General features: G+C 42.0%; 1 protein-coding gene across 5 annotated transcripts in view; it reads left to right on the forward strand.

Moving 5' to 3' along the window:
- The window catches only part of LOC128684038 (uncharacterized), a 599,042-nt gene that overhangs the window by 128,135 nt on the left and 447,424 nt on the right, over positions 1-23,483 (forward strand). For 2 of the 5 annotated variants that reach the window (XM_070091943.1, XM_070091944.1), the window contains exon 6: positions 4,710-4,769. The exons of the other annotated variants lie outside the window; for them this stretch is intronic. In XM_070091943.1, the coding sequence (XP_069948044.1) occupies positions 4,710-4,769 (60 nt within the window). The remainder of the gene's footprint in view (positions 1-4,709; positions 4,770-23,483) is intronic. 5 annotated transcript variants of the gene reach the window in all.

Here is a 23,483-nt window from a genome sequence, read left to right on the forward strand (position 1 = left end):
GTATCCTGGCAGTGCTTTTTCCTCCTGTGTAATGTAGGTCCTGTTTGGCATTTTCTTCTAAAACAGGCCTGTTTCATCACAATTGAACACTTGTTGGGGTTTGAATTTTTCAGTGTATGTACCCCCTTAAAATCATTCACAAAATTTTTCAGCCGCCTGTTGGTCTGAACTGGCTCCCTCACCATGCCTTACAACACTGTGTATGCTACTGTGCTTCTTAAATCTCTCAAACCAGCCTCTGCTGGCCTTGAATTCACTATCAGCACTCGTTCCAGGATTTTTCTTTACAAGATCGGCATGCAACTGCCTTGCCTTTTCACAAATGATTATCTCAGAAACACTATCACCTGCCATAGCTTTATTCTTGATCCACACCAGTAACAACTTCTCAACCTGATCGAATGTCTGTGGTCTATTTTTTATTTCTTTTCTCTTCGCCAGGATACAAGCGATTGTTGACTTCTTTTTCCTGTACATCCTGGCAAGCTCCACAAGTTACACACCACTCTTGTATTTTTCTACTATTTCCTTCTTCATGTCTTTAGTGTTTCTCACTTCCTTTACCACAGGGGTACCACTAGCAAGTTTCTTTGGGCCCATGGTAGCTTATTTCACAGTCACACAAGCACCAAACACAATGAAATAATAGTGAAATGTTTGAATGAGCGCACAGGTTAGTGTTCACTCAAGCATCAACAAAGCCAGACTGGCACATGACTCCTGTGTGGGGACCCAGTGGTTCAAAACATGGGGCACGTTCGATACTCAGGACAAAATTGGTTCGAAAAAAGTGGTCGAAACTCAAAGCATTCAATAGTCGATACGTTTGAAACTCGGGGTTTCACTGTAATACTGTATAAGAGATTTGTGAGAGGCTATGTCTGGAAGATGTGGAGAGAGAGAGAGAGAGGTGCCAGCTATTGGCAAATTTCTATATTTAACTCTATGGTACATAATGACATTGTATTTATAACTTTTACTCTGTCTGATTTCTGCATGAAGGAGAGAGAATGACAGGTTTAGTTTTATAGAAAGTAGCACCATACACTGAACAGAAACCAGTCACCAAGAAAATGGTGCACCTCTTATTTCTTGTCAAAATATTACTGGTGATGACAATATAAGGGGCAGCAACTGGCAGGAAACTTACCTTTTACCTACATTCATTAGCCAAATAAACACTACTTTGCCTTACCTAGCAAAATGTGAGGGGATCTTTAGCAGATTATGCAACATCTTTGGGTAGTCTTCGTCTCATGGCTTGTTTTTGCTTAGCAAGAAAGGTGGAAGGCTCAGAGCTGGAGAGAACTGGGCTTAATACCTTGTTTTTGCATGTTATTGATTCTATTCTGATTTGCTCTTAACAGCATGTAACATGAAAGTATGAATTAACATTTTGGCCCCACTATTTCAACAACTTGAAAAACTCTAACCAAAATAAATATACATTTCCTTAAATTCTGGTTACAATTGTTTGTTGATACACATACGGCATATGCCATATTATGTGAGGAGTAAGGGCGAAAGCTGCTGTTCTCTTGTCTGTACCTCTAGTCTATAACAAAAGAAAACGATGGTTTACATCAGGACAACACTCCTAAATCACTCTAATCGTAAGAAAAAGCACAAAAATAGCATGATTTTTCTTGATTTTTTTTTTCCGATTCATACACTATGCTCTCTGTCTCATGGCATCTTAACCCCTTGACTGTCGCAACCCCAAACCCTGAGGTGTCTTCTGGTGTCGAAAAATTTCCAAAAAAAAAAAAAAAAATCTTATGAAATGATAGATAATCTTTTCCCGATTGTAATGACACCAAAAGAATGAAATTTGATGGAAAACTGACGGAATTATGCTTCGCGAAATTAGCAAACTTGGCGATATTTACGAATCCGCAATTTCGCGCACTTTGAGCCCTATTTTCGGCTAATTCCATTGTTAGAGTCGACCAAGCTCATAGCTATTTCTTTAGAACTCCATTTTTTCTATCGATTGAGTACAAGAAATTTCCATTTACTGATTTCAACTACCCAATAACATGGTCAGAAATTTGCAATTTGGCCAATTTCACCAAAATTAAAAAAATGACAATTTCAAAATAGGGTCCAGAATGAACAATGCAGACATTCCTGGCTCTAAAATAACATTTTCTTTGTTCATCAGTCATGTCTCCAGGCCCCTCTGATATTACTCTTGCTTTCTATTTTGAATTTTTATTCAAACAAAAAATAGAAGATTTACTGTTATGCAGACTAATGCAATATTGTAATAATTGTATAAATAATGTCAACCCATTCATGACTGCATATTAGAATGGCTGCTTGGTCATTTATTGGAAAATGACATCATTTGTTTACTTTTGAATATCAGCAAAAATCAAACATTTCCTCTACTTTGAGCTCCATTTCAAGGTTCTTTTCATAGTAAAACCAATCAAAATCACCTCTGTTTCTATAATATGTTTTCTATTCTATCAAATGAAACCAAGAAAACGAGAATACAACCATAAATACTATACAAAAATAGACCACAAATTCTGCATTTTAATTAAAAAAAGTAGGATTTTTTTTTCTCATTATGCACTGCGTGCTGCAGGATTTTTTTTATATGGTGCACACAGACCCATTCTCTCACATGTGGGCCCACCAGCTTTCTCCTGCTTGATTTGAAGCTGCTAGAATTTACAAGTATATATATGTCAATAACGGTGTCTCGTGAGACGTATATATATGACCAAAATAGTCAAAGGGTTTAGAAAAAACTAATTTCAGTGAACAAAGCATGTCGATGGTAATAATAATTTATAATACAATAAGAATTTTTAATAATTTATAACAATAGTAATAAATTGCTCTGGAGCGCTTTAAATGCCATACGTATTTCGTATAGGTTTGGTAGCTGACATTTAAAGCACTCCAGAGCAATTATTGTTTATTATATTATTATTATGATTATTACCATCCACATACCTTGTTTACCGAGTTTAATCATTTCTTAAGCTTCCACGATACACTGAGAATGTAAACACACACATGAAAACACAAGCTAACCTCTTTACTGTGGACTTATTTTGTACTTCTTCCACTTTCCTCTTGTTTTTCCTCTTGCAAGTGCTGTTGCACTTTTAAATCAATTTTCTATTATGGGATGCACAATAAAGTACAAATTTATAGACCAAATATGTAGTCTTGGAGATTGCTTGATGCTGAGACTCATCACTAACCCCTTTACAATGAACTTATTTTGTACTTCTTCCATTTTCCTGTTGTTTTATTCATCTTCCAAGAGGAAAAACAACATGAAATTTGTACAAATATGTAGTCTTGGAGACTGTGAAAGATAGTGTACTGAGTGGCTGTAGGAAGGAGATTCAGATGCTTAATGCTGAGACACTGCACTGCCCATTCATGACCTAAGTTCTTGTACAGTATACAATAATGACTCGTCAGAGAGCCCGTTGTAACTCCGAGTTGTCGGTAAATGAGTATGTTGGTAAGTGAGGAGAGGCTGTATCTAATACAGTGCTTCTGTTGCCTTAAAAAATTATTGGTTCATGCTTAATTTTTCTCTTTCTAGCCCCTCTATTATCACTAGTATTAGTTTTGGGTAACAAGATTATCTAGAGATAAGGTAACAGTGTTCAGAAACATTCAATAAACACACTGGGTCAGTCTTGCCACTCTTCAGAAAGCCACTGTACACAGGGTGGGTGGGCACAGCCATCTAGAGTTTTGTCATCACTCCAGAGCACTTCACGAATTACAGCAAGTGCATTGAATTTTTCCACACATCAGATTATTGTACAGTTGTTTTTCAATCATGCATAGCTAAACTAGCATTTTTTGGGGGTTGTAATAAGTGTTTTCTTTACTTTAGAATGGCATGTTCCTGTCACTGAAAAATTTTAGCATGTTCCCTTCGTTTATCCATAAAATGAATCCATGTTTATCTCTGTCATTAGTATGAAAATCTTTTCTGCTGATTGAGTGGATTCTTTGGTTAAATTCCTCAGCCTAATATTCAGGTGGATTTTTTTTATTGCTAGCAGGTTGTGCACTGAAGTTGATGTTGGCCAGTTTTACACTTATTTACTAACGAATTTTGATTGCTGTATTTAGTATCAATATTGGTGGAATGTGTAATGACTACTAATGACATTGTTTTACTAACATGCCTAACCTGAATACTCATTTAGTAGTGTTGTGGGCCCAAGAGCATTTGTTTATGGAGTTGCTGAACGTTTACTCGTGCTCTTAACAGAACCGTGTGCACCTAAAGTTGGCTGTATAATATTCTCTGAACTTCTTATATGTATCGCTAACCATTTTATTTCATTTCTCTGCTATGTATTAAAATACTGTTGCTGTCTCGACTTAGTTTATTTAAAGTTGTCCAGTACTGGAAATGAAGTAAAAGTTGAGTTTTACCCTGGCTAAGAAAATTTGCATACACGTAATAATAAATCGTAAAAATTAATTGTAAGTTTAGGAATGATTATCTTATTACTTTGATCAAAATGAAGAAAATGTATAAAGTTTAACTTATTCAAATATTGGGAAATACATAAGTGAAAATTAATTGATCTTTCCCAGTAAAAAACATATGGATAGAATAAGTTTTAGCAATTTGCTAGTCTTGGAATAACTTCAATACATTGCTTTAGCCAAGGTGAAGTGGGTGTTTACACACACGTTCGTTAATCCCACAGGTATAGAAGGATGTCTGGAGCATTTTCGGACCTAGGAGATGCCATATATCAACAACCAGTGTGAGTAGGTGACTGGTTAGCCTGCTGTGCTTGCCCTCCATTATTCACATTAATGCTTAGCTTGCAGTGTGCAACATGTAATATCTCATGATGATCTTGCTACACTTATTTCTGAACTCCATGTATAGAATTCATTATTTTCAACGCACTTGATTGTCACGGATATAATTGTTTAACACGTTAAAATTACAGTGGGCCCTCATTTTTCGTAATTAATCTGTTCCTGGAAGTGTGACTATTATCGAAATTGATGATTTTCAAATCCGTTTTCCCCATAAGAAATAATGTAAATACAGTTAATCCGTTCCAGACACCCAAAAGTATTAAACAAATTTTTTTTACATGAAATGTAGATGTAGTACATAAATAATACAGTAGGACATGATGAATGAAACATTAACAGCACAACACTTACCTTTATTGGTGACTCTTCTTAGTGTATGGAAGACTGGAGGAGGAGAGAGATTGGATTAGTTACTGTTTGGAAGGGGAATTTCCTTCCATCAACACCTCAGGTACCAAGTCCTTTTCTGGGGTTACTTCTCTTCTCTGTTTCTTAATGCCACTAGGACCAGCTTGAGAGTCACTGTACACCTGTTGCACTAAATACTTGTCCAGAGAGCTCTGTTTCTGGCAGCTCTTTAAAACTTCCCTAAAATGGGCCAAGACTTTGTCACTGTACAAGTTGCCAATATGGCTTGCAACAGCCTTATCAGGGTGATGTTTCTCCATAAATCTTTCCATCCTACCCCACATTTCAAAAATCTCCTTAATTTCTGAAGAAGGCACCTTCTTCCATCTCTTTTCCTCCTCCTCTGCAGCAATGTTCTGAGCTGCAGTCTGTTGTTGTTTCTGCTGAAGCTCTTGCAGCTCCTCAGTGGTTAGCTCTTCTTTGTGGTCCTCCACCAACTCTTCCACATCCTCCAAACTCACAGCCAACCCCATGGAACTCCCCAATGCCACAATAGATTTCACAACTGTCATAGGCTCATCAGGGTCAGCCCCAAACCCTTCAAAATCCCTCATGGACACAATCTGGCCACAAGTTTCTCCAAGCAGCGTTCAAAGTCCTGGTAGCCACTCCCTCCCAAGCCTTACCTATCAGGCTTATGCAATGGAGGATACTGAAGTGATCTTTCCAAAGCTCTCTTAGGGTCATGTGAGTGTCTGAGGTCACATTAAGTGACCTCAGAGTTTTTTTGAAGTTTGAAATGATCTGCTGGTCCATGGGCTGGAGGAGAGGAGTGGTATTAGGGGGCAAGAACTTTACTGTGATAACCCAAACTCCTCCAGAATTAAGTCATCCAAGTTTGGAGGATGAGCAGGTGCCTTGTCCATTAGCAGGAGGCACTTGAGATCCAATTTCTATTCCAGGAGGTAATTCTTCACACTAGGGCCAAACACTTCATTGAACCACTCGACGAAAATTTCCCTCATGACCCATGCCTTATTATTAGTTTTCCAAAACACACACAGTTTGCTCTTCATAACGTTGTTTTTCCTGAACACACTGGGATTTTCAGAATTGTACATTAGTAACGGCTTCTTTGAAATCCCCACTAGCATTAGCACAGAACATGAGCATCAGCCTGCCTTTCATAGGCTTGTGTCCTGGCAGTCCCTTTTCCTCCTGAGTAATGCAAGTCCTCTTTGGCATTTTCTTCCAAAAGAGGCCTGTTTCGTCACAATTGAACACTTGTTCAGGTTTCAATCCTTCAGCCTCTATGTAATCCTTGAATTCACTTACGAATTTTGTAGATGCAATTTTGTCTGAACTGGCAACCTTGCCATGCCTTATCACACTGTGTATGCCACTATGGTTCTTAAATCTCTCAAACCATCTTTTGCTGGCCTTAAATTCACAAATATCAGTACTCGTTGCAAGCAATTTCTTTACGAGATCATCATGCAACTGCCTAGCCTTTTTACAAATAAGCGACTGCATAAGACTATCTCCTGCTAATTGTTTCTTGTTTATCCACACCAATAATAACTTCTCAATCTTCAAGTACTGGCGATCTCATTTTTGTCAGCATATTTACCCCCTTTGCAACAACAGCTTCCTTAATTTCCTTTTTCTTGGCCACAATGGAAGCTATGGTTATATGGGTTTTTTTATACATCCTGGCCAGTTCGGCCACGCGTACGCCACTTTCATATTGTTCAGTGATGTTTTACTTGAATTCAGTCATATTTCTCACCTTCTTTACCAAAGACCTGGCACTAGGAGCTTTCTTTGGAGCCATGGTAGCTTATTTAGCAGTTGCAAGCACTAAAATGAATGGAATATTATGAAATATTTTGTATGAACAAGTGAGGGGACCATCACTCACTGGTAAACAATGGCACATTGGCCTGGGAAGGGAGGGTGAGGCGGCTCGGAGCCATGTGTACGCATCCGGGATGAACGACTATTTGCAAGTCAAAGGACGATTCGCGAGCCAATTTTTTGATGAAAATAACGTTAAGATTTCCAAAAATTACGACTATTGAGCCTTGCGATTATCGAGGGTCCACTGTACGTATTTATGTTGTGTTCATATACGTATACAGTAAACCCTCAATAAAATGGACTAATGGAGGCTGGCCAGATGTCCATTAAATCACAGTGTTATATAGCAGAAAAAAAATTTAGTACAATACTGTATACCTATTATAGTATTGTACACACATTTTACTGAAATGCTGTATTCACAATACACGTTGAAAATAAAGTCATTAAAATTATAATTTATCTAGTAGATTTTTTCCATAATTTATATGGTCCATTATATCAATGACCATTTTATTGAGGGTTTACTGTACATACAGTAGAAAACTTTGTGTCGTAGTCATGGCTTATGTTTTCAATATTCTGCGATTTAAATTTAGGTTTTTATTTTAAAGAAAAGTGCTCCATTTTTAGTGAGGCGCACCAGAGCAGAATTCATTTTATTTTTTTTGGTGCACGTTTCTGTTAAGGAGTACCTTGGTAACATGCAGGAGACCCGTCAATATGCACTGGGTATCTCCACTGTTTAACACTTTCACTCTCTAGACCTCCAAAATGAAACTTGCTCTCAACTTCCAAAAATTTAAAAAAAAAAAAAAAAAATCTTATAGATTAAAGCTGTGTATTTTTGTGGTTGTATTATATAAAAATCCCATCAGTACTTACTGAGACATAAGGCATGAAGTTGGTCAATGACCGGCTGATGGCAACATCAGTGACTGCCGCACATTCCACATTCTTTTATTTATTATTATTATTAAAATACCTCTTCTGGGGTTTTCTAATTTTTTACATTTTCAAGTAACTTTTGTGGCCTGTGAGACCCATATTATGCATCTGTTGTATGCAGCACAATATCTGCACCTGTAGTCATTATATGAAACTTATTTACACACACAAACACAAGTGAAAATGTTTCACATTACTACTGTTCTAGTATTTATTTATGTATATCCGGGCACTAGACATGTTTTTAAAACTGTTAAAGTCTGTGGAACTCTTCTAAACAAAGCATCATACTTAGCAGTGGTTTACACTCCTCGCACACAAAATGCGTGTCTCTGCACTTTTGTGGGCATCTTGCCGTTTGTGCACAGATATAACTTTTCTAGGCCCATTTTTTCTTGTCTGTAGGAGGAATTGTTGTTAACAAGTAATGACCATGCCTCAAACGAAGGATATTTGATGATCAGTTAGGGGTGTAGGTGTACTGCAAGTGTTGTGAACTGGTATTTCCATATTTGCCTGATGACGGACAAACAGAAGTGGGCATATGGTGGTCTGTTGATAGTCCTTATCTCGTACATATTGTATGCATTGAGCACTGAACTGTCCATGAGATGGAAGAAGAGTTTCATGTACCAATCATGCAATCAGCCAGTCCAATCTGCACGTTACATTTGTCCACTAAATGTTTATTGATGATGTAATCAATGACAGCCACAGATTTCAGAATGGGTTTATGGGTGTCTATATTTATCCTTCTAGTGTTTTTCATTTCATTGTGGTGAATCTGTCAACATTGTCACATCTCATTTGTCATACCTCCATAATACCATGTCATTGGCATGAAACACCTGCACATCACTGGTATCAGAGCCTACGTTTAACCTGGGTATGTGTTACCATGTTCCACACGCTATATCATACATGTCTGTCATGTTCACACAAAGGGAAATCTCTAAGGTGCTTATGTAGCAGTTCTCCGTATATAGTGAATGCCCCTTACCAAGATGTGGTTCCATTATTGTTCTCGGCATGACTCACAGAATCGTAATGACACGATTGCAAGCAAACCATACCACGGACGGGGTTAGAGCCCATGATCAGTCTCTCAAAACTCCAGACCGTCGGGTTAGCCACTGGGCCAGCTTGTTGAGAAATGGTATTACCAGCTAAGTTTAAATATAGGGAAATTTAACTTAGACAGACAGCTCATCGCTTGCACAGCCGCCCCTGCAGACGAGGTCTTGAGAAGCTGTCGAAGTCATCTCTCAACGGGCTGTAAATGAGTTATAATTTGTAAGATTATAAATTATCCCTAGGGGGTGTTATGTCAGCATATTTCATTCACTGATTGCTGACAAACTTACGTGTGTGGACTCAAAGGTCCGCATATCACCGGGGTTTATGATAAGTGACTAACTCACGATTTTATACTCAACTGCGCAGTCAATAGTAGCACATCACGAGTTAGAACACTTACCTGGGTATATGTATCTGACCCATAATTACGCCCGGATATCCGTTGAGTTGATTGAAGAATAGTGTTCTTTGAAGAATGTCGCACTACACTCTGTTGGATCGCAACACTCGTTGTTACACTGTTCATCAATAATTGTTCACACAATATCACTAAGAAGTTGATCACACTTCTCTGTAAGTGTTTATAGTGTTTTGTGAGACACTTTGTTCACACTAACGCACAGATCGTTCTTTGTTGGTTATTCTGGCGTCAGTGTCGCTCTCAGTAGAGTCAAAAGTAATCTGAAGATGCCACACCACCCCATGCTGTCACTGCCCCCAGCACAAAGGAAAAGCTGACCTAGTACTTTTTGCTTCCTTGCCACTTCCTCCATGAACCAAAGCAGAATGTTTGATTCTTGCTGTCTTAAGCATAGACAACAATGTCCACTATCTTTACTATGGTAATAAAGTGGGAGCAGGATTTTCCTTAATTGTCCTGCTAAGGTAAGAGATGTACTGTCTCTTATTAAAATACACTCTGCAACACTGGACTGCAGGGAGCGGCGGTCGCTTGACCACATGTCGTGTACTGGTACTGCATCTGGGATCAATTACTCGCTGTAGCAGTAAACAAGATATTTGCCCCTTCTGAGAGGGCTGGGCCCCTCAGGGCTGAAGGGGGCTGATACCCCCCTCCTGGAGAAAATTTCTCCACACAGCTAGCCACAATAAGATTCATCCAACTAGGTATATTTCTACACCATAGGAAGGTTAGCATAGGTACCACTGTGACCACACATGCAAGTTTTTACAGACGAATCTCAGCTAGCGTGGCTGTGACAAACTCTAGCTTAAGTCCCCTCAAAGCCGTCAACATGAATCTTATTGTGGCTAGCTGGCCCAGTGGCTAACGCAATGGTCTGGAATTTTGAGACTGATCGCAGTTCTATCCCCGTCCGTGGTATGGTTTGTTCTCTGCATATCACCCGAGCTACCCAATAACTTTATGGTGTCTATCAGTGTTTTGCTTCCTGTGTACACAGTTAGATCCAATACCAGACCAGTTTCACAATCGCACAACACAAACAGCTTGATTCTAAAGCGTTTCCTCTTGTTATATTCTGCTTGTACAAGTCTACCTTTGGAAAGTATCAAAGACTTATTAGCGACAAGGTTCTTGAAGGGATAAAAATGCATATTGAACTTCTGTTTCTGATATATAAAACATCCCTAATTTTGCATAACATGTTTGTCAGGCCTGTCTGAGAAGTGTAGCTTACAGAACAGTAGAATAAATCTGTTGACTGGAGTAAGGTCACTGATGGCTGAGGTACAAATTAGGCAGTCGGTCAAACAGTATGATTGAACATTGTGCTTATATACATGTAGCATAAGCATTATTGTGGCAAATGAGAGATGCATCTCACAGTTGTGTCCTTCCGTCAGTGTAGTTGTAATTATAGTCTAACCATCATGTTTACCATCGTTTAATTAAGTATCTCTTAGTTTCCCTTGCAATAATTTCCATCATTGGTTGATTGAAAATAGTTCAAAGAATTCAGGTTGACTGGTATTATTCCCAAGGGTACAGTTAGGGAAAATTCCACTAGGAATTTGGTCTAATTAATGGGGATTGGGCACAAAATTTGCATGTTCCTGCCAGCCCTAGTTGTGGTCTGGTGGTGATTGCTGGATATTAGTAATTGGTTGAACAGTGAAACTTTGGTGTCGAATTTAAATTGTTCCAGATGTGAATTCGACAACCAAAATGGACGACAGCCAAAGCAATTTTTCCCATAAAGAATAACGTAAATAGAATTAATCCGTTCCAGACCCCAAATGGCAATATAATAATTTATTAAAATTGTACTAACTACTACTGTACAGTAAATGAAAATTTAACTGCCTCTTTCCCGCAGAGGAAACCTAATGGCATATTGAAAGCAGGAGGGGGAGGAGAGGAGGGTGTATGTTATTGCTTGGAAGGCGAGTCATTTTCTATTAATATGTCTGCCAGCTGTCCTGGTGTTGTTTCTCTTCTTTCTCTCTCTTAACCACTAACACCTTGTTCTGCCTCACTGGCTCTATATCTCGCTAAAAATCTGTCATGTGAGGTTTGTTTCAGGCTCCGTTTTAACACTTGTCTACATTGAGATATTACATAAGAACATAAGAAAGATGGAACACTGCAACAGGCCTACTGACCCATGCAGAGCAGGTCCATGTTTCCCCCCAAAATAGCCCAATGACCCCCCCCCCCCCAGATTAGCCCAATGACCCACCCAGTCTGGTCACCTCCACTCAAGGAAGGAGCACGGCACCAGACTCAGCAGCACAAGCTAGTCAGGTCCAACTCGCACCCACTCGTGTATTTATCTAACCTATTTTTAAAACTACACAACGTTTTAGCCTGAATAACTGTACTCGGGAGTTTGTTCCACTCATCCACAACTCTGTTACCAAACCAGTGCTTTCCTATATCCTTCCTGAATCTGAATTTTTCCAACTTGAAACCATTGCTGCGAGTCCTGTCTTGGCTGGAAATTTTCAGCACGCTATTTACATCCCCTTTATTTATTCCTGTTTTCCATTTATACACCTCGATCATATCCCCCCTGATTCTACACCTTTTGAGAGTGCAGATTCAGGGCCCTCAGTCTATCCTCATAGGGAAGATTTCTGATACATGGGATCATCTTTGTCATTATCCTCTGTACGTTTTCCAGAGCATTTATATCCATTCTGCAATACGGTGACCAGAACTGAGCAGCATAGTCTAAATGAGGCCTAACCAAGGATATATAGAGTTGAAGAACAACCTGAGGACTTCTATTATTTATACTTCTAGATATGAAGCCAAGAATTCTGTTAGCTTTATTGCGAACACTAATGCACCGTTGTCTTGGTTTTAGATTACTGCTAACCAGAACTCCTAAATCCTTTTTGCAATCAGTAGTATTAAGAGAGATGGTATTTTTCAGCAAACTCCTGCACTTCACATCATTTAGCACACATTTCCTTGACAAGTGAAATGGGCACATCATCCCTTCCCTCCTCTTCCTCTGGTGACAGCTCCTCCGCTGCAGTCTGTTGCTGCTCCTTCTGAAGGTCTACAAGTTCTTCTGTGGTGAGTTCAGTTCTGTGCTCCTCTGCCAGCTCCTCCACATAATTTTCAGTCACCTCTAGGTCCAAGGTCTCTCCAAGGGACACAATATGCTCTACCGGCTCCGTCTCATCTTCAAAGCTTTCAAAATCCCTGGCTTCCACAAAGTCAGGCCACAGTTTCTTCCATGATGACTGCATAGTCCTGGAAGACATTTCCCCAGGCTTTGTCTATAATCCTCATGCAGGTGAGGATATTGAAATGGTACTTCTTGAATTCCCTGAGGGTTAAATTTGTTTCTGAAGTGATTTCAAAGCACCTTGTGCTTTGGTAAAGAGTTTCTTAAAGTTAGAAATGGTCAGCTGGTTCATGGGCTGGATGAAAGTGGTATTGTGCCTTGCTTGTTCTTTGTGGCTCCTCATGTTTGTGTTCTTGATTAAGCAGGTTTGTAAGGTGTTTTGCTCTCGAGATAGGTAGGACACTGGAGCAGCCACTAGTATGTATAAGGCACGAGTGGAGATAGTACGTAGTAGGTAGATAAGTGCGTTGCGTTCACCAGGTCTGAGATCCTCTCCCTCTCTACCCCCCTCTCCCCATTCCCTCCCTTCTATCTTTCCTCAGGAAAGAATCTCGCTATGAATGCTATACTATAGGAGATGCAAGTTGGTAATAAGCTTTTGTAGATTACCAAAGATAGAGCTGCCAAACACCATGCATTACTTGTTTTGACATGGAAAGAGAAGTACAGGTGTGCCTACCCTGAAAGGTAATGCGGATTATAAGTAAATCGTTCGAAAACTGGTAAATAAAATATCACATCAGGGAAGGAAAAATCCTTATAAGTGACTGCAGGATTTTGCCAGCAAGTGTAAAATTATGAGGCTGGGACTTAGGGAACTGTGAGGGGAGGATTGGGGGGGGTGTGAAACATCTACTGGGAGTGAAGAACGTTGTCGCACTAGATAAGAACATGGTAGTAGTTACCATATTAAAACCTTTCTTTCCAAATGCGTATAAACCATACAAGATAAGTAACTCTTTAAACTGATACAAATAATTTTCTCTCTCGCAATATTAGCTTTTTTTGTGGATTTTTTTTAGTGTTTTACTATTTGGGTAGTAGACTGTGTAGATACTGTACACGTCTTTATTGATAAGTGCACTGAGTGACCTCGTTGGTCTAAGTATTCTGCAAATATAACTTCTTTTCTTGAGTATGTAACCTCAGTGAGGAGCGCACAACTAAGAACATTCAGTTTGCATTTAGTTTGCAACTAGGCTACTCGCGGAGCCGGAGCTAAGGAACATGCGCATTTTGGGAACACCGAATCATTAAAGAAGTTCCATCTTATAGTGGAAGAGGAAAGGAGCAATGAGGATATGATCACAAGCAGTGGATCAGATAATACCTGACAGGAATGAAACGAGTGATGGTACGTGACAAGGTGTCAGAGTGGGCATCTGATGAGCAGGGTTCCCAAGGGTTAGTCCTAGGGCTGGTGCTACTTCTGGTATATGTGAATGACATGATGGGCAGGATAGTCATAGGTGTCCCTGTTTGCAGACGATGTGAAGCTAATGCGGAGAATTGGACAGGCTGCCAAACTGGTCCAACAGCTGGCTCCTGGAGTTTAACCTCACTAAGTGGAAAGGTCATGAAGATTGGGGAAGGTTGAAGTAGACTGCGCACAGAGTACAATCTAGGGGGCCAAAGACTGCAAACCTCACTCAAGGAAAAGGTTCTCGGAGTGAATATAATACTGAACACATCTCCTGAGGAGCACATCAGCCAAATAACAGCTGCAGCATATGGGCATCTGGCAAACCTGAGAGTAACGTTTCAGCACCTTATCAAGGAATCATTCAAGAAATTAGAGAGTGCAAAAGTTAGCAACAAGATTAGTCCTGGAGCTAAGGGGCATGTCCTACGAGGAGAGGTTAAGAGAAATTGGCATGGCGACACTGGAGGACAAGAGATCAGGTGGACATGATAACTGCATACAAAATACTGAGAGGAATTGACAGGATGGATAGAGACAATGTTTCAGAGATGGAACAGTAGCGACCAGTGAAGAAGTGGGGCCAGGAGCTAGGACTCGACCCCTGCAACCTCAGCTAGTTGAGTACAACTAGGTGAGCACAGCAACAAGGGGTCACAACTGGAAGTTAAGGACTCATATGAGTCACAACAGGGATTTTAGGAAGTTTTTCTTTAGCCATAGAGTTGTCAGGAAGTGGAATAATCTGGAGTGATGTAGTGGAGGCAGGATTTATACACAGCTTTAAGAGGAGATATGATCAGTTTCATGGATCAGGGAGAGAGTAGACCTTAGTAGCGACCATTTAAGAAGCGGGGCCAGGAGCTGTAACTCGACCCCTGCAACCCCAAATAGGTAAGTGTACACATGCACACACGCACGCGGAGGAAGGGAGGGACCAAGAGAAAGGACTCGCTATTCAGTGGTGCACTCTCAAGGAAATTGTTTGGAGAAGGCAGCGGCAGTGTCTACCAATACAATGCTGAGCTTCCAATAACACTGCCAAGAGTCTCCCCCTACCTCCCCCTCCCTCCCCTATTTCTCTCCTCTCCACGGTGCCCCGTGGCCTGGCGGCTGAAGCTCTGGCTTCACACGGTGAGGGTGTCTGGGTTCGATTCCCGGCGAAGGGGTGGAAACATCGGACGTGTTTCCTTACACCGGTTATCTATGTTCACCCATCAGTAAAATCGGTACTTGGGTGTTAGTTGACTGGTGTGGGTCGCATCCTGGGACAAAACTGACCTAACTTGCCCGAAATGCTCTGCATAACAAGGCGCTTTCTATATAGTAGTATGTCATTGATGTCAGCTAGGACTGTATCTTGTACATGTGTAAATAAAGATATTATTATCCATACCTCTCGTACCTTCCACCCTCTACCTCTTTGCCCCAGCCCCCTACCTCTCCCATACCTCTCCCCTCCCTTCTCCCATACATCTCTCACTCCCGTCTCCCATACCACTCCCCCTCTCCCATACTTCTTCCATATCTCTCTCTCCCCTACCTCTCCCCTTCTACCATACCTCCCCCTCTACCATACCTTCTCCCCATACCTCCCCCTCTACCATACCTTCTCCCCATACCTCCCCCTCTACCATACCTTCTCCCCATACCTCCCCCTCTACCATACCTTCTCCCCACACCTCTCCCTTTATTCTGTCCCCACACCTCTCACCTCCCTACTCTCCCTTTTCTTTCCATTCCTCTTCACACCTCTACCCTCTCCCACCTCTACCCAATCTCCCCCTCTCTTCCACCACCTCTACCCACTCTCCCCTCTTTCCCTCTCCCACCTCTACTCTTCCCCTTTCCCACCACCACTCTTCCCCTCTCCCACCACCTCTCTTCCCCCTCTCCCACCACCTTTCTTCCCCCTCTCCCACCACCTCTCTTCCCCCTCTCCCCCCACCGCTCTTCCCCCTCTCCCACCACCTCTCTTCCCCTCTCCCACCACCTCTTTTCCCCTCTCCCACCACCTCTCTTCTCCTCTCCCACAACCTCTTCCCCCTCTCCCACCACCTCTTCCCCCTCTCCCACCACCTCTCTTCCCCTCTCCCACCACCTCTCTTCCCCTCTCCCACCACCTCTCTTCCCCTCTCCCACCACCTCTCTTCCCCTCTCCCACCACCTCTCTTCCCATCTCCCACCACCTCTCTTCCCCTCTCCCACCACCTCTCTTCCCCTCTCCCACCACCTCTCTTCCCCTCTCCCACCACTACTCTTCCCCTTTCCCACCACCTCTTCCCTTCTTCCACCCCCTCTCCCCCTCTTCCACCCCCTCTCCCACCACCAGTCTTCCCCTCTCCCACCACCTCTCTTCCCTTCTCCCACTACCTCTCTTCCCCTCTCCCACCACCTCTCTTCCCTTCTCCCACTACCTCTCTTCCCCTCTCCCACCACCTCTCTCCCACTCACTCTACCCCTCCTCCCCCCGTCTGTCTCAGTAGGTTCCACAACGGGTTGATGATAATTAGGTGTATCATCAAAGGGGAACATTTAAGTAGTGCCTGAAGTTTTTCTTCATTTTTATTTTTGGGGGGGGGGGGTTACCTGATAGACTTCAGTTTTCACCGCTGGTGTACTGTGACCAGGACAACATTGTTGGAAGACTTGACATGTGCAGGTTCCTTGTGACCGACGGTGTTCAACCCATTCTCAGATAGATTTCAAAAGCCTCTCCTGTTTGGCTTCAAACAACGGCAGAGTGAAAATGTAAGTGTGTGTGTGTGTGTGTGTGTGTGTGTGCACATCTGCATATTTTGTGTAGCATTTTGTTAAATATGTTTCAGCCTAACATGTTTGAATGACTTCAGTGTTCCAGTATTTCATGGCTGCCGCAGCTTATATCCCTCAAGGAAGGTTCCTTGATGTTGGTGAGGGGCTCTTGATTTAGGGAATTGGATCTGTGCTCCAGTTTCCCGAATTAAGCCTGAATGCCTTCCACATCCCCCCCATCCCAAGCGCTGTATAATCCTCCGGGTTTAGCGCTTCCCCCTTGATTATAATAATAATAATGCCGCAGCTTATGGAGAAGTTAGTTCCTCTTAAGTTTTGTTTGTGTTTACCTGGAGTTTACCTGGAGAGAGTTCCGGGGGTCAACGCCCCCGCGGCCCGGTCTGTGACCAGGCCAACTTTGTTATTTTACTAAATTAGTTCATAAAACAGGGAATCACTGGAATGTGTGCAGTAACTAGAGAATACCTCTTCTGATTGCATTCAAAATTTTCAGCCTTGGTGGGTTTTGCAGAAAGCAAAGTTCACATTATTATAGGAATACCCAAGTCCCAATTTGCCAATTTTATGAAAAAAAATTGGACTGCCTTTTTTTTTTAGTTGTTGAGAAATATAAACAGAATATAACTTATAATTTTTTTTTGCTATCACAAGTTTAGTGAACCCTTATACGATCACCTTCAAATCTTCAACCCCAGTGAACTGTTGCTAGGTGGATGAACTGTTGCTAGGTGGATGAACTGTTGCTATGTAAATGAACTGTTGCTAGGTGGATGAGCTGTTGCTAGGTGGATGAACTGTTGCTAGTTGAAGGTTGGTGGAGCAGGTCACAGGTTCAGGTGCTCCCTGCAGTTTTTATATAGATCATTTCGGAACTTTGTTTCCTCGCCATAACATTATAAAACCACTTTTGATCGGCTTCAAAATGTCAACACTTGTGTGTCCTACTTAAGAAGATTGATGTTAATGGTGTGTGTAGGTGCCATCTTATTATCTTTAATATCCAAATGGTATAGAATTGTCTGGTATTAAAGGAAGTATGCCTCCTCAAGGAAGATGCCTTCATGTTGGTCAGGAATGTTGATCCAGGGAACTACAATTATCCTCCTCTTCCTTCTATCAAATCTGAATCTCATAAGGAGTCTGATAAAATTAAATAGTAATTGTCTGTTCGGCCTATCCTCTTGAGAGAGTATTTCACTGTTGCTAACAGAATCAAGAGTGACTGTTTAACCTGCCTTTAACGGTGATTATCTGATACAATCTTTCTTGTGCACTCTGGATCCTGTTTTCTGTTCGCGCCTCAGAATTTTTATAGTGTTTATCTTGTGTTCATTTATTGGTGTTGTGATACATTATAATTTGTTTATTTTTAATGAATAGAAAATAGTCTGACCTAACTTAAGCTAAATAACAACGTCAAGAAATTTGCTGCAGACTACATGTGAAAAATTCTATAGTTTGTGAGGAAGTTACATTGTCTTGGTTCTGGTTTGTTGTATCTTGCTGACCTGTCAGCTGCTGCTGCTGCTGCTGCTCTGGTTACTTGTAGTCCCTCCCATCTTGCACTCCTGTCTGTCTTCACTGTTCTATCTTTCTACCCCTCCCCCTGTTTTGGGTTCCATCCCTTTTCATTTCCCTTGCAGTTCTTTCTCCTTTTAATCATAATTTTTCTCTTCTCGTATTCTACCTTCACTCATTTCTACATCCTTAATTTACTTTCATTTCTCTCCTTTTCATTTTTCTTTACTTTTCCTTTTTCTTTCTCCTTCCCTTGTTCCCTTCCCTTCGATTTCATGTTCGTGGCCGTACAAATGCAGTCATGGACTGTCATGTCCAGACAAGACGCCAGGATCCTTGCTGCCCCCCTTACCCACTCACCCACACAACTCGCCTCACCTCCGCCCTTTACCATCCATCACCACAACGAGATTGCTGCTGCTGCTCCTGCTGTTGCTGCTCCTGCTGTTGCTGCTCCTGCTGTTGCTGCTCGTGCTGCTGCTGCTCCTGCTGTTGCTGCTCCTGCTGTTGCTGCTCGTGCTGCTGCTGCTCCTGCTGTTGCTGCTCGTGCTACTGCTCGTGCTGCTGCTGCTGCTCCTGCTGTTGCTGCTCGTGCTGCTGCTGCTCCTGCTGTTGCTGCTCGTGCTACTGCTGCTCGTGCTGCTGTTGCTGCTCGTGTTGTTGCTGCTGCTCGTGCTGTTGCTGCTGCTGTTCCATGGCATACCTTGTATTGATGAGGCGCCCTGCCATCGTCCTCACTATTTAGTATGATACTGTTACTATCATCATCCTCCACACTAGTATGATGCTGTTACTATCATCATCCTTCACTAGTATGATGCTGTTACTATCATCATCCTCCACACTAGTATGATGCTGTTACTATCATCCTTCACACTAGTATGATGCTGTTACTATCATCCTTCACTAGTATGATACTGTTACTATCATCATCCTCCACACTAGTATGATACTATCATCATCCTTCACACTAGTATGATGCTGTTACTATCATCACCCTTCACACTAGTATGATGCTGTCACTATCATTATCCTTCACTAGTATGATGCTGTTACTATCATCATCCTTCACACTAGTATGATGCTGTTACTATCATCATCCTTCACTAGTATGATGCTGTTACTATCATCATCCTTCACACTAGTATGATGCTGTTACTATCATCATCCTTCACTAGTATGATGCTGTTACTATCATCATCCTTCACACTAGTATGATGCTGTTACTATCATCATCCTTCACTAGTATGATGCTGTTACTATCATCATCCTTCACACTAGTATGATACTGTTACTATCATCATCCTCCACACTAGTATGATGCTGTTACTATCATCATCCTCCACACTAGTATGATGCTGTTACTATCATCATCCTTCACTAGTATGATGCTGTTACTATCATCATCCTCCACACTAGTATGATGCTGTTACTATCATCATCCTTCACTAGTATGATGCTGTTACTATCATCATCCTTCACACTAGTATGATGCTGTTACTATCATCATCCTTCACTAGTATGATGCTGTCACTATCATCATCCTTCACACTAGTATGATGCTGGTTCACTATCATCCTTCACACTGTTTAATACGATGCTGTCACTATCATTATCCTTCACACTAGTATGATGCTGTTACTATCATCATCCTTCACACTAGTATGATGCTGTTACTATCATCATCCTTCACTAGTATGATGCTGTCACTATCATCATCCTTCACACTAGTATGATGCTGGTTCACTATCATCCTTCACACTGTTTAATACGATGCTGTCACTATCATCATCCTTCACTAGTATGATACTGTTACTATCATCATCCTTCACACTAGTATGATGCTGTTACTATCATCACCCTTCACACTAGTATGATGCTGTCACTATCATTATCCTTCACACTGTTTAGTATGATGCTGGTTCACTATTATCATCCTTCACACTAGTATGATGCTGGTTCACTGTTATCATCCTTCACACTAGTATGATGCTGGTTCACTATTATCATCCTTCACACTAGTATGATGCTGGTTCACTGTTATCATCCTTCACACTAGTATGATGCTGGTTCACTGTTATCATCCTTCACACTAGTATGATGCTGGTTCACTGTTATCATCCTTCACACTAGTATGATGCTGGTTCACTATTACCATCCTTCACACTAGTATGATGCTGGTTCACTGTTATCATCCTTCACACTAGTATGATGCTGGTTCACTGTTATCATCCTTCACACTAGTATGATGCTGGTTCACTATTATCATCCTTCACACTAGTATGATGCTGGTTCACTGTTATCATCCTTCACACTAGTATGATGCTGGTTCACTGTTATCATCCTTCACACTAGTATGATGCTGGTTCACTATTATCATCCTTCACACTAGTATGATGCTGGTTCACTGTTATCATCCTTCACACTAGTATGATGCTGGTTCACTGTTATCATCCTTCACACTAGTATGATGCTGGTTCACTATTATCATCCTTCACACTAGTATGATGCTGGTTCACTGTTATCATCCTTCACACTAGTATGATGCTGGTTCACTATTACCATCCTTCACACTAGTATGATGCTGGTTCACTGTTATCATCCTTCACACTAGTATGATGCTGGTTCACTATTACCATCCTTCACACTAGTATGATGCTGGTTCACTATTACCATCCTTCACACTAGTATGATGCTGGTTCACTATTATCATCCTTCACACTAGTATGATGCTGGTTCACTATTACCATCCTTCACACTAGTATGATGCTGGTTCACTATTACCATCCTTCACACTAGTATGATGCTGGTTCACTATCATCCTTCACACTAGTATGATGCTGGTTCACTATTATCATCCTTCACACTAGTATGATGCTGGTTCACTATTATCATCCTTCACACTAGTATGATGCTGGTTCACTATTATCATCCTTCACACTAGTATGATGCTGGTTCACTGTTATCATCCTTCACACTAGTATGATGCTGGTTCACTATTACCATCCTTCACACTAGTATGATGCTGGTTCACTATCATCCTTCACACTAGTATGATGCTGGTTCACTATTATCATCCTTCACACTAGTATGATGCTGGTTCACTATTATCATCCTTCACACTAGTATGATGCTGGTTCACTATTATCATCCTTCACACTAGTATGATGCTGGTTCACTGTTATCATCCTTCACACTAGTATGATGCTGGTTCACTATTATCATCCTTCACACTAGTATGATGCTGGTTCACTATTATCATCCTTCACACTAGTATGATGCTGGTTCACTATTATCATCCTTCACACTAGTATGATGCTGGTTCACTGTTATCATCCTTCACACTAGTATGATGCTGGTTCACTATTACCATCCTTCACACTAGTATGATGCTGGTTCACTATCATCCTTCACACTAGTATGATGCTGGTTCACTATTCGCGCTGAATAACTTTGGTTTAGCTCTTATTATTTTAAATATAAAAAGTATATGTATTACAAAAGACTGAGTTATCCCGGGGAAATTAACAAGACAGCTGCGTTACATAGGTTGAAGTCGATGTCAGTACTTGCACCGTGAATCTTAATTAGTCCACGAAGTTTAATAATATTTTGTACTAATGTTCCCTATACAATACCAACACTTCAGAGAAAAACTGATCTTAAATTTACTTTTGGTAAAATATTTTAAAATTAAGCAGTTTTTCTGTCAAATCGTTGAATTGATACTTGAGAAGAATTGTGTTGATGCAGTGATGAAAGTTATTTCTGTCGTGCTGCAACTGTCTCTCACACCCTTCAACAGCTTTTCTAGCCAGTTGCCTGATCAGCTAGGCTATGGGTGCCCACTGCCAACAGACAAACATAACCTTCGCAAACGCACCTTCAGTATTTTGCTCTCACATCCCTAATATTGGTACTCTCTCTGATATTGTGAATATGGCAGGTCAGTCATACTTGCTCTGGTGATGCCACCACTGTGGTTCTGGTAATGCCACCACTGTGGTTCTGGTGATGCCAACGCTGTGGTTCTCGTGAGGCCACCACTGTGGTTCTGGTGATGCCACCACTGTGGCTCTGGTGGTGCCAACGCTGTGGTTCTGGTGATGCCACCACTGTGGTTCTGGTGATGCCAATGGTGTGGTTCTGGTGATGCCACCACTGTGGTTCTGGTGGTGCCAACGCTGTGGTTCTGGTGATGCCAACGCTGTGGTTCTGGTGATGCCACCACTGTGGTTCTGGTGATGCCACCACTGTGGTTCTGGTGGTGCCAAGGCTGTGGTTCTGGTAATGCTGCCACTGTGGTTCTGGTGATGCCACCACTGTGGTTCTGGTGATGCCACCACTGTGGTTCTGGTGATGCCACCACTGTGGTTCTGGTGATGCCACCACTGTGGTTCTGGTGATGCCACCACTGTGGTTCTGGTGATGCCACCACTGTGGTTCTGGTGATGCCACCACTGTGGTTCTGGTGATGCCACCACTGTGGTTCTGGTGATGCCACCACTGTGGTTCTGGTGATGCCACCACTGTGGTTCTGGTGATGCCACCACTGTGGTTCTGGTGGTGCCACCACTGTGGTTCTGGTGGTGCCACCACTGTGGTTCTGGTGGTGCCACCACTGTGGTTCTGGTGATGCATCCACTGTGGTTCTGGTGGTGCCACCACTGTGGTTCTGGTGATGCCACCGCTGTGGGACTGGTGATGCCACCGCTGTGGGGCTGGTGATGCCACCGCTGTGGGGCTGGTGATGCCACCGCTGTGGGGCTGGTGATGCCACCGCTGTGGGGCTGGTGATGCCACCACTGTGGTGCTGGTGATGCCACCACTGTGGTGCTTGTGATGCCACCACTGTGGAGCTGGTGATGCCATCACTGTGGTGCTGGTGATGCCACCACTGTGGTGCTGGTGATGCCACCGCTGTGGGGCTGGTGATGCCACCACTGTGGTGCTTGTGATGCCACCACTGTGGTGCTGGTGATGCCACCACTGTGGTGCTGGTGATGCCACCACTGTGGTGCTGGTGATGCCACCACTGTGGTGCTGGTGATGCCACCACTGTGGTGCTGGTGATGCCACCACTGTGGTGCTGGTGATGCCACCACCCACTCATCACACCTGCTTCCAGGCTCCCTCCGACG

The sequence above is a fragment of the Cherax quadricarinatus genome, chromosome 3 (genome assembly GCF_038502225.1).
Source record: "Cherax quadricarinatus isolate ZL_2023a chromosome 3, ASM3850222v1, whole genome shotgun sequence".
Classification (NCBI taxonomy): Eukaryota; Metazoa; Arthropoda; class Malacostraca; order Decapoda; family Parastacidae; genus Cherax; species Cherax quadricarinatus.